Raw genomic sequence first — 14,779 nt, 5'->3', positions numbered from 1 at the left:
TGGTGACCACGAGTCAGAAGCAACTCCGTGGCACCTAACAGAACAACAATGCAATGATAAAAACTCATACCTGCGCATATAGCCTGGATTTGGATACCTCAGGTAATGGCCCGGGTGCTACAGTTTGCTTGAGAAGCAGCAGAGGGGAGCCAAGTCACACCTGGAGGCCAAGGGGGCTCAGTTCCAAGGGGAAGCAGAGAAGGCCTCACCCAACAGCAGAAGCATCCATATTTGCATCTGAGGGTAAATAAGCCAGGCCCCTGGCTCAGTGTTTTGAAGTGAAGTTTCGTCCTGTGGCCAAGTGAGTCTACTCGACTGTTTGTTATGAAAGGAGCAGACTAAGAGGCAGACATCTCAAGAAGTGTTGAAAGCATAGGATGGTTTGAACATCCTTTTATCTTAAAAGGCTCTGCGCAAAGAGCCGCTCCTTCAGCTTTCGTCTTCAGCACGGTGGAGAGCGGCAACGATGCCCTACTTCGCCGTGGGAATTCAAGGCATACAGCTCGTGGATGGAGCATGAATGTAAGTCATTGTGGTTGCGATTGTCATCATTGTTGGGATTGTGCGCACCGCTGACATTGTAGAAAATGCCTGAGGGGGTCAGGATGTGCGGCTAGCACGGCGCCACAGTGCACCCACTGAAAATTAGCCCAGTCTCAGGGAGCCCATCTGGATGTGCTGTCCTAGCAGAGTTGGTCTCCGCGGGGTTTCAAAGGTAGATTTTTCAGAAGGTGATTGCCAGGCCTTGCTTCCGAGGTGCCTGTGGGTAGCCTTCCTGCGGAGCCCAGGAACTGCATGTCCCACTGGGGCCTCCACCCCACTGGACAGAACAGAAGCCGGAGGCTTCCAATGGCTGCTTGTCTGGGTCTTCTCGGCGCAGCCAGGGCCAAGTCTTTGGAGTGAGCTCGGCGGTGCCACAGTGTCTGCTTGCAAAGCCAGCCTAGCCCTTGCTGGCTGGCCTTTTATAAAACCCAGGTTATTGATGCGAATCTGGTTCCACCTCGGTGGTTCCTTGCCAAAGTTAAGTGAACCTCCCCTCCCTTCCCTCAGCAGTCCCCAGTGGGTCTCAGCCGCAGAAGACAGCCCCTGTTCGAGGCAGGCAGGCACCAGGCCTGCCCACTCTCTGTCCTCGGAGTGCTGGCGCCAGGCTGGACCACAGTCCCCTTCTCCTCCTCGTGGGCTCGTGATCAAAACACACCAAGGAGATGCAAGCCCTGGTGAGTGAAGCTGCCATTTCCAGTTAGACCGCAATTCTAATTCTCCACGAGGACCCACGTCTCCTGCCGGGAACACTGGGCAGGCAGGATTCAGATGGGTTTTCTGATGGCGCGTTCATCATGGTCTGCGGGGCTTTGATGTAAGGTCCCGAGGACCCCCCCCCCCCACACACACACACATCACCCCTAAGGAAGAGCACAGCCCTGGGGCCAGATGACAGAGGCATATCCTTACCCAAGAAGGAGTTCAAGAGTGGGGCAGAGGGTTGGCACGCTGCTAACCAAACAGGTCAAGTCTGCCCAGAGGCAGCTCGGAGAAAAGGCAAGGACCTCTTTCCTAGCACTCCTCTGTGGGAACCCTAGCGCACAGGTCCCCGGGGCCCCGGAGGACTCCGAGCTGGCTGCTCCACACAGCTGCTCTGACCTTCACCAGAGCCCCGAGCACTGAGGGGCAAGGACATGGAGCCAGCAGCCTCATCCCTTGGAGCGGCAGCTGTTAGACCAGGGCCTGGAATGAGGGCAACTCTCTGCTTCTCTTACCTTGACCACGATGGCCCCAACCTCGGTAACTCCACCCAGAGATCCCTTGACTTCCCAATTTCCTCTCACCACCGAGAGCCAGCTTGAATGGGAGAAATCTGGTCACCCAAACACGTTGGGCAAAAGTGAGTCAGGCTGACATTGCTGAGGGCTCGCGGATCCTGAACATAGCTACCATTCCTGGGTTACTCAGAGCCCCTGAGCGGTGTAAACACTGAGCAGGCTCAGCTGCTTACCGAAAGGTTAGAGGTTCGTTTCTACAGAGAAGTGCTCCCAAAGAAAGTCCTGGAGATCTTCCCGAAAAAAGCAGGCATGGAAAACCCTTGGGAGCCCAGCTCTTCTGTGCCGCACATGGTCCACCAGGAGCCAGAATGGACTCTGTGGCCAAGGTCATGAAGTACTCATTGGTGCCAGGCACTGTACTAAGCACCTTACAGATACCACCTGCCTTCATTTTCACAGCACCCATTTTATGGTGAGAAAATGAAGGCTCAAGGAAAATAACGATGTCAAATTCAAACCCAGAACTGCCTCACTCCCAAATCCTACTATTAACCCTCAAGCATAAATGCACTCCTTGCCTTGTCCTCTCCCTCTTTCCTGGGGCGGGGCGGCTAGTCTCCCACTGAGTGGAGCAGAAGGTCCTGCTTCGCAGTGCCGAGCTCCCGTATTTGACCATGGACCATGGGCACCTTGACCTTGCACGGCCATCCAGAGACTACTCCAGATGCAAGCAGGGCTAGCTCGGTACCTTTTCACCCTCCGATGACAGTGGTGGGGTGGTTACGTGCTCTGGCTCTTGGTGATCTCAGGTACAACAGAAGAAGTGAATAAAAGAAAGGTCCCGCACCATCTTCACCAGCATCGCTGTGCTTGAAAGTACATCTTCCGGCTGTATCCAGTTTGGGAGCTCTGCGAAAACCTGCCTACAAGGGTGACTGATGGTATTGGACATGACAGTGGCATAGCTTCTACCACCAGGACAACAACGTGCGAGCCATCACAGTACAGCAAGCTGACAGACCGGAGGCGGTGGGTAATGACAGTAAACCTGGGGTTTTTTTCTTGGATCTGGAAGGTCCTGCCCTCCACAGCTCCTACTGAGCATCGTCCCAGCCCCTAACCAGCATCCCTAAGACAGAGGTGACTTCCTCAAGGGAGAGTGAACCTCGAGCAGAGAGAAGATGTGAAATCTCATAGGCCCCTGCAGTCTCTGCCTGCCTTCTCAAACCCACCCTGGCCAAGCTCTCCCAGAGCGGCCCTGCCTCCAGGTGCACAGCCTATGACTGAGACGCCCCTCCCAGAGCCACCTACTCAGGGGCCTCCTGGAGCTGTCGCTGATGAAAAGACGCCCGGGTTTTCGCACAGTTTCTGTCCTTTAGTAACAAGGGACCTAGGTTACTCGTCTCATGTTGCACCATGAGCTCCTGGGGCCCCGGGGGCCCAGCTCCTCTCCCACTGGATCCTGCGCGGAGAACTCGAGCCCACAGCTCCGAGCCTCCTCTGAGTTAACTGAACCGAAAAAACCAAACTCATTCCCATAGAATTAATTCCCACGCAAAGAGACCCTACAGGACAGGGCAGAACTGTGCGTTTCTGCGACTACAACGCTCTAAGGGGGCAGAAAGGCTCATCTTTCTCTTGTAGAGCAGCTGGTGGTTTCAAACTGTTGACCTGTGGTTAGCAGCCCATAGCCCAATGCATAATCTACTATGCCACCAAAGCTCCTTCTTGAGCTAACCCTTCAGGCTAAATCCAAGTTACACACAGCGCAAGAGGTTGTTTGGTATAAAACTCTCTTCAAGACCAAGGGAAATTCACTAGTACAGAAACTGTGAGCAGGAGGCCACAAAGAAGGAAGAGAGCAAGCTCCCCACTCCCACCTGTCCCCTGTCCCAAGCTGGAGCCAGGAGTGGGACAGGGTGGGGACGAGATCCAGCTCTGGGCAGTTTGACTTCTAACTGTAACAACCCAGATCCACTCAAGGGCAGACCCTCACTTCATCCTCACAACCACCAGAAAAGATGGGAACCGCTATCACTCTGCTACCGCTGCCAACCAAGAGGTTCATGGTTCAAGCCCACTCGTTGCTCCATAGGAGGGTGATGTGGCAGTTGGCTTCCATAGAGCTCACAGTATTGGAAACCTTATGGGGCATGTTGCCTCTGTCCTACAGCTCGTTATGAGCTAGAATTGCCTGACAGCACACGGCAACCACATGGATGGAGAAATGCAGCCTCCAAGAGGTGACTAGTTCATTCCAGGTCAGCATCAGCAAGCAGCCTGGCCCCCAGCCCTGCCACCCCACTGCTCTCTCATAGGTATAACATGTGTGGCAAGGGCAACATACGCCACTCCATCATGCTTTCGACTCTGAAGGGCTTTGTCATTTGATTGTTAGCCTGCAGTGTGCATGCATTCGTATTGACGATATTTTTTAAAGAACTTGAAAAAGAAAGACACTTTATGGAGGGGTGGGGAGACCAGGGAGAGAGTTAGTTTAGACTCTAAACTTTAGATTCTAAACCTTATTTGGCCTACCATCCCCTATTCGGGGGGGGGGGGGCATTACTCAGCATCCCCTGGTCTTGCCCATGAACACTTTTGTATCACAGCCCATAATCCAGGATAAAGGGTAGGCGTCTACTTTCGTAGCTCCCTGTACAGCTCCAAGCAGTCCTGGTGGCACAGTGGTGACATGTTGGGCAGCTATCTGAAGGTCAGCAGTTCCAAACCAGAGCCCCTCTGCAGGAGAAGAACCTGGCTCTCTAGTCCCATAGAGAGTCTCAAAAATTTTTTCGTTTTCAAATAAAAAAGTTATAATTCTTGGAAACGCACTCACAGGGGCAGTTCTGCTGTCCCAGAGGGCAGCTGTGAGTTGAAATCTTCTCCGGTACCACCCCAGTGCTCCCCAGGGGGCAGTGTCACCCACTTTGGGAAACACTGGATGAGAGATGCTAATCTCCCCACCAGATGCAGACCCGGTGAGGGGTGATGGTATGGTGTACAGCCTGCTGGCTCAGGGCAGTGGCGAGGGGCACAAGAATGATGGGCTTTGTAATGTTCTGCTTCCACAGGAGACGTGGGAACAAGGGGCGGTTAAACCCAAAATCCAAGCCAGGGATTGTCAAGCCAATGCTGAAGCATGCTGACCTGACCCCGTGTGGATCAGAGCAGGACTGTGCTCCACAAGGAGTCCCCTAAGGTACAACACCAGGTCTTCCTTCTTCGGCACCTCTGGATGGACTTGGACTTCCAACCTCTCTGTGAGCATGAGGCTCACCAACCAATTACATAACCCATTGTACTACACAGATACTCTGAGAGATGGAGTAGCCAATCAAAAAACCCCAACCCACTGCTATGGAGCCCCTTCCAATCTATAGAGATCCTATAGAGAATGAGTTCTGGGGCTGTAGATCTTTATGGGAGCAGATAGCCTCATCATTCTCCCTTGGCGCAGTTGGTAGGTTTGAACCTCAGACCTTGGGGCTAGCAGCCAAAGCTTACCCAATAATGCCACCAGAACTCCTTCGAGCTTGGGCAGTTTGGGAAAATTTTTAGGCAGGTTGAAGCAGTGGAGGGAACATAGGTCTGGGATTCAGGCCCCAGTCCTGCCGCTGAATCAAGGACTTAGGGAAAGTCCCTGCCCCTCTCTGACCTCAGTTTCTTCAACTGTCAAATAAGGTTTCACCTCCAGCTCTGACACTGTTCCCATCTACCTTCTGAGGTCTCCACAGGAAGACAGTCCTCCACTCTTAGGAGGGACTCCATCCAGTGTCTAACTGGGTCACTATTCCCCTTTAGCAAGGCTGGACAGGTCAAGATGGCTTTGCTCAAAGCAAAGTACCTTCACAGACTGGTCATTTCTTTTCTCATGGTTAATTGCTCAAAAGTCTTCTACCTTTCCCCAGGGAACCTATCCCAATAACTCTAAACTCCCTGTCAGCAGATCTCAAAGAAAGCTTTTAGTGTCTGTTTTATAATTTCCCCCAACACCATCCCTGTAGCTTAAGGGATCTCAGGTAAGGAAATGCCACAAGACCTGCGCTGGGGCTGTTGCGTACCTACAGGACAGAGGTAATGGGCTCACCTGCTCAGGCTGCCACCAGCTTCAGCCTCCTTTCCAACTCTATCACTAGCACGGCCCTCACCAAAGTCCTGCTCAGGGCTCTGGGCCTTTTGCGACGGGACTCCAGAGCCTCGTTTGCAATTGCCATGAACCCGAAAAGCTGCACGACTGCGCTGTGCCCAGACAGTCCGGTGTCCCACAGGCAACATTCACAGAAAGCAAAGAGCCTCCAGAATAAAGCTTCTGGTGGGAGCACCGGCAGTCTCGGGGCTCCCCCACCTCCTTTCCCCAGCATCCGCGAGGTGCTAATGAGCAGTCACAAGGCTGGAGGCTGGCCAGAGGAAGAGGATGGTGAGCTTGCAAGACTGGCAATGGGCTGGCCCTGTCGCCGAACTCAGAGGTGGTTGTGTCCAGAGTTAAGTAGTCCCCACAATAGCTTTGTAACAGTCTGCCTTTAAGTGCCTTACAGTACGCATTCCCCTGTTCCTGCATCCCTATGTTCCTGCGGAATCCACTCAAGGCCTCCCCTGGAGTGGAAAGAATGCTCAAGCCCAGGCAGGTAGGTCCTACGCAGCAGCCTGTGGTGCTGGGTCAAGCCCAGTGATGGAGAAGAGCTGGTAACGGCCTCTCCCACCCATCTTTCCTCTTCTCCCTCCTTTTGATGACCCCATTTCCACCTCGGGGCAGCCCTCCCACCCCCTCCCTCTGCTAGGTCACTTGGCCCACATGTAACCACACAAGTTGGTTTGAGAAGGAATGGTACATGCACGGATGCTGTGCATCATGACATAGAAATGTCCCAGTGTGAGGTTTAGTCTTTGTCAGGCATTTAAATAGAAGCCATCATTGGCCCAACTGTCCCTCCGAGAGAGAGAGAGAGAGAGAGAGAGAGAGAGAGAGAGAGAGAGAGAGAGAGAAGTTGCTTCTGTCTGTCACCCCCAGGCTAATGGGTTGCAATATAGTTGAACTCAAGGGGCCGCAGGGCCACCTGGAAGGAGACACTGATAGCCTCCCCAGCAGCAGTGGGGCTTGCCACCAGTGCACAGGAGGGCACTGGAAGGAGACATGGATGAGGACCTTTGGGGGTTCGCAGAAAGCAAGTCCTCTCCCTGGAACTGGTCTGTAGAGAGCTGGATTAAAGCAGAAGCCAGTCTTCTGCTGCCTCAGCTGAGCCACCACTGTTTGGGGAGTGCTGAGGACCAGCCCTGAGAGGCTGTAGACCTTTTTCTGCCAGGCCTGGGTGCAGGGGCTGGTCTGGCTTGGGGTCAATCCAACCCGCAAAGGCACCTCGGGAGACTGGCTGAACAGGGCAGCTCGGGCTGCTGGGAGAGGAGCCAGCAAAGGGCAGCTTTTTGAGTTTGAAACAAACAAAAGACACCAGGAGACAGGAGTGCTGAATCAAGCTGGGAGCAGGAGGCCTCTGCAGGGCCAGCCTGAAGCTCAGTGACTGAGTTCAGCTATGAGCGTGGTTCTGGGGGCACCCTTGCCATGGATGGGACAGAACCTAAAACTGCCAGAGGAGCCACTCCTGCAGGCACAGGCAGACAGACACACAGATGGAGGGACTCAGGAAGCCTCAGTTGCATCTCCATGGATTCTTGTCTGCTTGGAGCTTCCTTAAAGTTGAGGAGGCTAGCTTTAACTTGGGAAGTTCCTGCTGGAACTCCAGGCCAGGCAGTGGTGAATCACCTAGGTGCCTAGCTCCCCTGCCCTCTCCGGACCAGAGTGGGCTTAGGGAGCAGGCTGGCTATCATTGGAATGCTTTGCCTCTCAAGCAAGTGCCTGCTCGCTTGAAGGAATCCCAGGCAGCGGCGCAATGGCCACGATATGACTGACAATGAAGGTGACCTATAGGAGCATGGCACACACAGGGTTCTCTGCTCCTTAAGTAAATCTGGATAACTCAGCACTTGCCTCGAGTTCTAACATGCTCGCTATTGGCACTCCAGGAAAGCCCCCCCGGAAATGAGACTATGTGGAACAAAAGCCTTCCAGACAAACAAAGCAACGACAAGCTGTCCAGGCCCTCTTGATAGCTATTTGCAACCCAGGGATTGAAACCAAGCTTGCCTTGTCTCCATCTCTGGCCCTCACTTCCCACACGGGCCTGTCCCTCGGCACAAAGGATGGAAGATGCCCTAGGGCAAGAGTTGCTCCGGGTTAACCCTTCCACAGACTCTGCCCTAACACGGATGGCTGCTTGTTACACTCAAGATATATCTTCATGGTCTGTGTGTGGAAATACATGTTTAGAACCCCCCCCCCATTTGAAGGTATTATGTACCTTTTAATCTAATCAGTGGAACAGTCTCCTCTACAGAATTGTTGCTTTCAAGGCCCTGAAAATGGCTGTCAGGTTTGAGAAGGGGGTAAAACTAATCGGACAACACACATGCTAGGCCCTAGATGAACCCGAGATCTGGAGCCCCCAGAGAGGTGGCCTGAGGTTCGAGGGGTCTCTCCCTGCCTGGCACAGCCCACTGTGACTCTCTGTGTAGGGGGCTCAGTTTGTTTGGTTTACCTGCAGTGGCACTTGTCTGAGCAAAATCCCTAAGTGGTTTTTTTTTTTATTGGAAATGAAAAGCCAAATGAGAGCTACGTAAAAGAAAGTGAGCCATGGAGAGAAAAATGCCTCTTAAAAGCACATGTCACCCATTTTCGTGTCGCTGCTTCGATTCTGGCTGAGTTGGCAGGTTTTCAGTGGCAACCTTAGAAGTTCCTGCTGGAACTCCAGGCCCGGGCAGTGGTGAGTCAGTGGAGAAGCCTCGTCTTCCATGGGGGAGACCTGGCTTCCATCCCTGGCCCCTGAGGCCTGTGTGTCGCTGAGGAGGCTTTGGAGAAGTTCTCAAAAAAATTAGTAAATAAAAATCCTACCATGGCAACAGTCTCATCTGCAACCGATCGTGGGGATGTCTCCAGCCGGGACAGAAGGTTGTGCTTTATGTGTGGAACAGCCCCGAGTTAGGGACCCATCGGGCAGCAGCTGGCACCAAATGAACCCTACACAAACACTGTGATAAGATACTTGACTTATTTACCTCTCTGTGGGAGGAGGAGAGTGTCTGAAAGCCAAGCCACTCATTCGTCTTCCAAGCCCACCGCACTGTGGAGGAGGTGGGACAGATAGCCCCATGCCCATTTTGCAGGTATGGAAGGACAAGGTGACAGGGGGCTGGGTCACCGATCAAATCACATTCTGGACAAATTCATTCCTGGCCAGGAGAGCGGGGCTGCATGCAAACATCCAGTGAGAGACACCCCTGGAAAATATACACAGTCCTTCCCTAAGCCTGTCTTCCCCTTCATCAGCTCCAGTCAATGAACAGTATCCATACATCCAAACTTTGGAAATAAACACTGCTTAAAGGTATTAAAATGCAAAACAGGAAGACACACATTTTCTTGCCATAGGGAATGGATTAATATAAAGTGACAAAATAATGGTCTTTTAAATACAGGCTCCCAAGTGGCCATCAAATAGCATCCAGAATCATATTTTAACATGTGTGTCGTACACTCGCTTTGCCAAGCATGACTGCTGGTGAATTCTCATGATAAGACTAAGCCAGGAAGTACAAAAACAATAGTGGAAAGAGAGAGGAGAGGCAGTCAGAGAGAATGAGGTCAGATTCTTGAATGAGAGGGAGTTAGGCACAAGCTTGGTCCCTGGCCCAGAAAGACCCCAGCTGGGTACAACATGGTGGCCTGGCCTGGTCATTGGCCCCAGGGACCTCCAGGAGACTTGGTGGGGAGGGCCCCAGCAGCGCTGATCAGCGGGAGTCCCATCAGGAGAGACTAGAATGAGTTGAGAACCTGATGAACAGTGTCCCGTGTCCAGCGGGAGTGGTCAAGGGCCAGGACTGATGGTACAAAATGGTCTGGTACTGCAGCCGCGGAGGAAAGGAAAGCCACTTCTGAAGATGCCATATTTTGTTGCAGGAGACCCCCGCTGTGCCCTCTGACCCTTCTCTCCAGCCACTGCCTCCCCGCCAGGCAGTGCCTCTTCTGGGATGATTCCCAGTGTGCTGTGCTGTGTTGCTGTGTTGGTCCTGCTGGATCCCCGAAGGGCATTGACCTGAAGGTACAAATGGAGAGGTGGTGCCAGCCGCTCAGCTCGGCATCCACAGCACAGCCTAGCACGGCGGCGTGACTCTGGGATGGTTTCCAAATACAACTGACACAGAGCCTTCCTCCTCCTCTCATCAATGGAAGGGACTTGCTGTCTGGCAGGAGGCAGGCAAGATCCCCTGGATATGTGAGTGCCTACCTGAAAACACACACACACACACACACACACACACACACAGACACACACACACACTCTCTCTCTCTCTCTCTCTCTCTCTCTCTCTCTCTCTCTCTCTCTCTCTCTCTCTCTCTCTCTCTCTCAGGACAAGGTCAAACACTTTGTAGAAGGAGCACCCGGGTCCCTGACCCCTGCCTCAGCTCTATTCCTCGCAGTGCAGCTACTTCGGCGACATCCAGGAGCTTCCCCAAGTCCATGTGTTTGTATCTTTCCCCCAAACACAAAACAGCCTGCAATGATGATAACTTTTCCAACTGTGGCTCCTGCGAGCTTGGCCACAAAGATTTGGGGGAGAGGGGAGGGGACACCCCTACTCTCAACCACACTTACATCTGCCCCCCACCCCTGCAAGCTGGAGAAAAGGCAACTAGCTCTCCGCTCCAGTGGCCCTCGCCAGACAAGGAGCCACCCCACGGTGGCAAACAACACAAAGCCACCGGAGCGGAGCGGCGGCAGGGGCTCAGCAAGCCCCTGGGAGCGGGCGCCTTGCAGGGGCGCCCGGAGCCACTCACCGTTGGGCTGTGCGTGGGGCGCGCCGCGCAGACCAGCTGCCCAGCAGCGGCGAAAACCCGTTTGGCCTGGTCGTGCTGGAAGCGGAGGTGGATGAGCTCTAACACCGCCCCGAAGCACTGGGCGAAGAAAAGCATCCCAACTTTCGGGGGGAAGCTCGGGCCGCCGGCGGAGAGCGCACCCTGCTCGCACGCCTGGCCCCCAGCGCGGTTAGCGCGCCCTCCTCTCCATCACCGAAATAAGACCGGGGGCGGTGGGGAGGGGGGCCTTGCAGCAGCGAGGCGGCCAATCACAGGGCCAGAAATGTTATCCGGAGGTGCGGAGACAGCCAATAACAAACGCCTCCCCGACCGAAACTCCCAGATGCATTGAGCCTGGCAGAGAATGTATCAGGGAGCATTACCGGAGATCAGCACATTGCATTTATCTTGTGACTACAGCCAGCCGTACGTAATGCCGGGGAGATAGGCTGACAAAATTGATCGCTTAATGCGTCTGCATTTATTAATTGGCTTGATTTAACACGAGAGCCTGTCTTAATGTCCTAGCAGAAAAACGGGAAGCATTTACACCGCCAGATGTAAAGCAAAGCGCCCAGCTCCAAAGTAGGCAGATGGATGAACGCAGATCGGAGCTTGGGGAGCCGAGCTACTTGGGAGGAAACCAACCAGTACAAGGCTCCTCCATGCCAGAGAAGGATTTGGCAGCCGCAGAAATGCGCATCTCTCAATCCTGCGTGCTGGCTCTCGGCTACTTGGCCTCCGTCCCTTGGTAAATCTCGCTCGCTCCTCTTCAGAAAAGAATCCCTAATAAATGCATTTGGAGTTACAAGGGCGGGGATGGCGAATGCATGTACATACAGCTCCAAAAGACTGTCATTACTGAAGCCAGAGAGTCTCGAAGCATAAAAACGCACAGAGGATGCTTCTAAAAATAATAAAATCTCTGATGCATGAACGCGCGCGCGCACACACACACACAGAAAAATCTACACAGATAGCAAAGTGGTTTGTAAATCAGCAAAATAATTACAGATGCAGAGGGCCAGTGCTTGTCATTCATTCGCACGTAGGTGGGCAGCAACTGGCTAATTAACCACTAAATTGTTGGAGACACTGAAAGAGAGCTTAAGAAGGCACACACCGCATCAACTGGCTGTCTCTGCTACCAGGAGCCTCATGTCTCTGCGCTCCAGGGGTGGCGAGCGTCCAGGTTTCAGGCTGCAGGCTCCCTTCCTAGGGCTTGGTTGGCTGCAGAGCCAACCGCCTGCTTTTTCCAAGAAGGGCTCTGAGAGTTTCTGGGGACAGCTCTGGCAGTTTATTCCCTTTCTGTGACTGATGCTGGACCGTGTGGGTGTCTTCGTCCTCTCCTATCCTTTGGCTGTCTCTTTGTTGTGAGATCAGTTCCAAATACAAGGCTCTCTGGGCCCAAATGGGTCCGAGTGAACCCCGTGTGCCAGCACTGGCTTCGTTCCATGCTGGGCTCATAATGGGCGCAAGGAACGCACACTTGGGACACCCGAGTGTGTGGCCGGGCAGGCAATGAGCCTACACGATGGATTAAAACAGATAAGACACACACATCAGAAAAAGGTAAGTTTATTGAAACCAGAAGAGAATTTAAAACCAACTCAGTGTCTTAATGAGCAAATAAGACAAACACCAATTAAGACAGAAATATTCGATTTTCTAAATTAATTGCATTGGCCCCAACTAGAACTGGACACAGTGGAAGTGGTCAGAGGGGCACCGAGGTGGTGATGGTAGAGGATAGGAGTCCCTGGAAGCACTCACACGTGCTTCATCAACAGGGGTTGCTGTCCCCAAGTACTGGAATCCACGTTTTAAAGATTTTATTCTCCAGAAAAGGCTTTGAGCTTCTCAGTGGAGAAACATCTTATTGCCTTTATTTATTTATTTTTAAGTAGAGGTCAGGATACACCTTTCTTGAGAGATAATTCATCATTCAAATATGTCTATATCTTCTGCTAGAGTAAAATTCTTGGGTTATTTTCCTCCCCTTTGTAACATCAGACACCTTTCTTAACTTCACTGAGGCCCCCTTGCACACTAGTAACATGGGGGCAATAGAAATATGTGTCTCTGAGGGTCATTACGGAGGTGAGTATGATATGTGTGGAAGTGCCCAGCACAAATGATAAAAAGCAGTATCTAGATAAACTCTACTGACGATCTTTATGGAGTTGTAATTATTTGGCAGCATGGTTGTTGTTTGGATCTTTGCTGCTTCATGAAACATTTTCCCAATCCTGAGGCAGGCCTAAGCAAGCCAAAGTTAAATTATTGGTTCCTGGTGATGGTATCCAGTAAATGTTGGCTTGCTAACTGAAAGGATGGCAGTTCAAATTCACCAGCCACTCCTGGGGGAGCGGGGAGGGGAGCCGAATAAAGCTATCTGATCCCATGAAGATTTTCCACATCAGAAACACGCTACAGGCTCACTAGGTGATAGAATCTGCTCAGTGGCAGTGAGCCTTCAGGTTAAGTTCCTAAAAGAGTTGTGATTACCTCGCATCTACCCCATCTCAGGCTGACCATGTCCACGGACAACAGAATAAAACATCACCTAGCCCTCTGTCATTCTCCTGATGGCCAACACATTTGAGTCCACCACTGCTGCTAACTGAACAAATTCATGTTATCGACACTCTCCCTCATCCAGCCTCTCCCTCGTCCACTATGTTAGCAAACACGATGTCCTCCAGCCATTGACCCCTCCTGACGATGTTTCCAAAGCCAATGAGTGAGCCGGTGTTGCTGTGATAAAAATCTCGTGGTTGGCATTAACCAATTTTCAGACAGCATTTCTTTGTCATCTGTCTCAGATTTTGCTGATTTGTGAAATACCAGTGACATGGTTAGCTTCCAGCGTTGCAGCGACACACAAGCTACCACAATATGACAAACTGACAGATGGGTGGCCACCGAGGACATTAGATGTCCCTGATATCACCCAGAGAGCGGGCCTAAGTAAGGTTATTAGATGCTGGTCTGTATCAGTTCTGAGACAGGCGGCTCAGGCCTGCTTCTCCATATACTTCTCCCTAGCCACAGACAACTCATGATGCAAACTCTCTTCCCTAAGATGTCATTATACTTTAGAACACAGGGGACAGCCAGCTGCTATCAGAGTCAGCTATCCAAAAAAAAAAATCCACTAGGCACTGTTAGGGCCTATTCTAATAATGGATATTCATGGTGCGCATCCCAAGATAATGTGCCCCAAACTAACCTTCAGGTAGGTCTTTAGCGCTTGGTTCACATCTCAACCCCATGATGGGGTCCTTGCTGCTCCATCACGCCTCAAGCTTTCGGACAAGCAGGAGTTGTAGCTGACCTCCACTAGAAGTTGTCTAGGAAGAGACACGGGAGCCCTGGTGGCATAGTGAATTATGCATTGGGCTGCAAACCGCGGGGTCAGCAGTTTGAAACCAGGAGAGGCTCAATGGGAGAAAGAGGAGGCTTTCTACTGTAAAGAGTTACAGTGTCAGAAACCCACAGGGGCAGTTCTACCCCATCCTACAGAATCACTGTGAGTCAGAACCGACCCAAGGGCAGTGAGTGGGCAATAAGACAAGCCTGGGTTCAAACGCTACACCACCATGTAGCTGGTACTTCAGGCCTCATTGAGGCTTAGCTTTGCCCTCTGTCAATCGAAGATAGTAACTCCCTTGAAAGGTTGTTTAAGAATACAATGAGATAACAGAGGTAAGGGGGCCAGCTCAATGTTAAGCTACTATTAACAACTGTAACAAAGTAAAATTTTTACCTCTTCCTCCTTCTCTTCAAGAATGATCTGTCTGAGTGATTATGAAGTGCTGGTGAGGATTCTGGAGTAAAAAACTCTCAGCTTACCTTATCGATGGGAATGAGGGGGCTTGGAGTGGAGCCCCGAAGTCCATCTGTAGATAACTGGACATCCCCCCGTCCCACACACACACACAGTAGGATTATAAGGAAGGGATGATTCAACCAAAGTGCAGTGTAGCACGGATGAAACACACATCATTCCTCTAGTTCCTGAATGCTTCCCAATACCATGACCCAGTTCTACCTGTACACATTGGTACAGATAAGAATTCTCGACACATGGAATTCAGGACAGATAAAACCC

The 14,779-nt window shown here is 52.0% G+C and overlaps 1 protein-coding gene across 1 annotated transcript in view; it reads right to left on the bottom strand.

Annotated features, from left to right (window-relative positions):
• The window catches only part of SIAH3 (siah E3 ubiquitin protein ligase family member 3), a 97,684-nt gene extending 86,893 nt beyond the window's left edge, over positions 1 to 10,791 (bottom strand). Inside the window, exon 1 of the mRNA XM_075532944.1 lies at positions 10,648 to 10,791. Coding sequence (XP_075389059.1) covers positions 10,648 to 10,782 — 135 coding nt within the window. The 5' untranslated portion in view covers positions 10,783 to 10,791. The remainder of the gene's footprint in view (positions 1 to 10,647) is intronic.
• Between the last annotated feature and the right edge of the window lie 3,988 nt (positions 10,792 to 14,779).

The sequence above is a fragment of the Tenrec ecaudatus genome, chromosome 15 (assembly GCF_050624435.1).
Source record: "Tenrec ecaudatus isolate mTenEca1 chromosome 15, mTenEca1.hap1, whole genome shotgun sequence".
In the NCBI taxonomy this organism is placed as follows: domain Eukaryota; kingdom Metazoa; phylum Chordata; class Mammalia; order Afrosoricida; family Tenrecidae; genus Tenrec; species Tenrec ecaudatus.
Note: the sequence above shows the minus strand (reverse complement) of the source record. Positions and strands in the feature narration are given on the sequence as shown.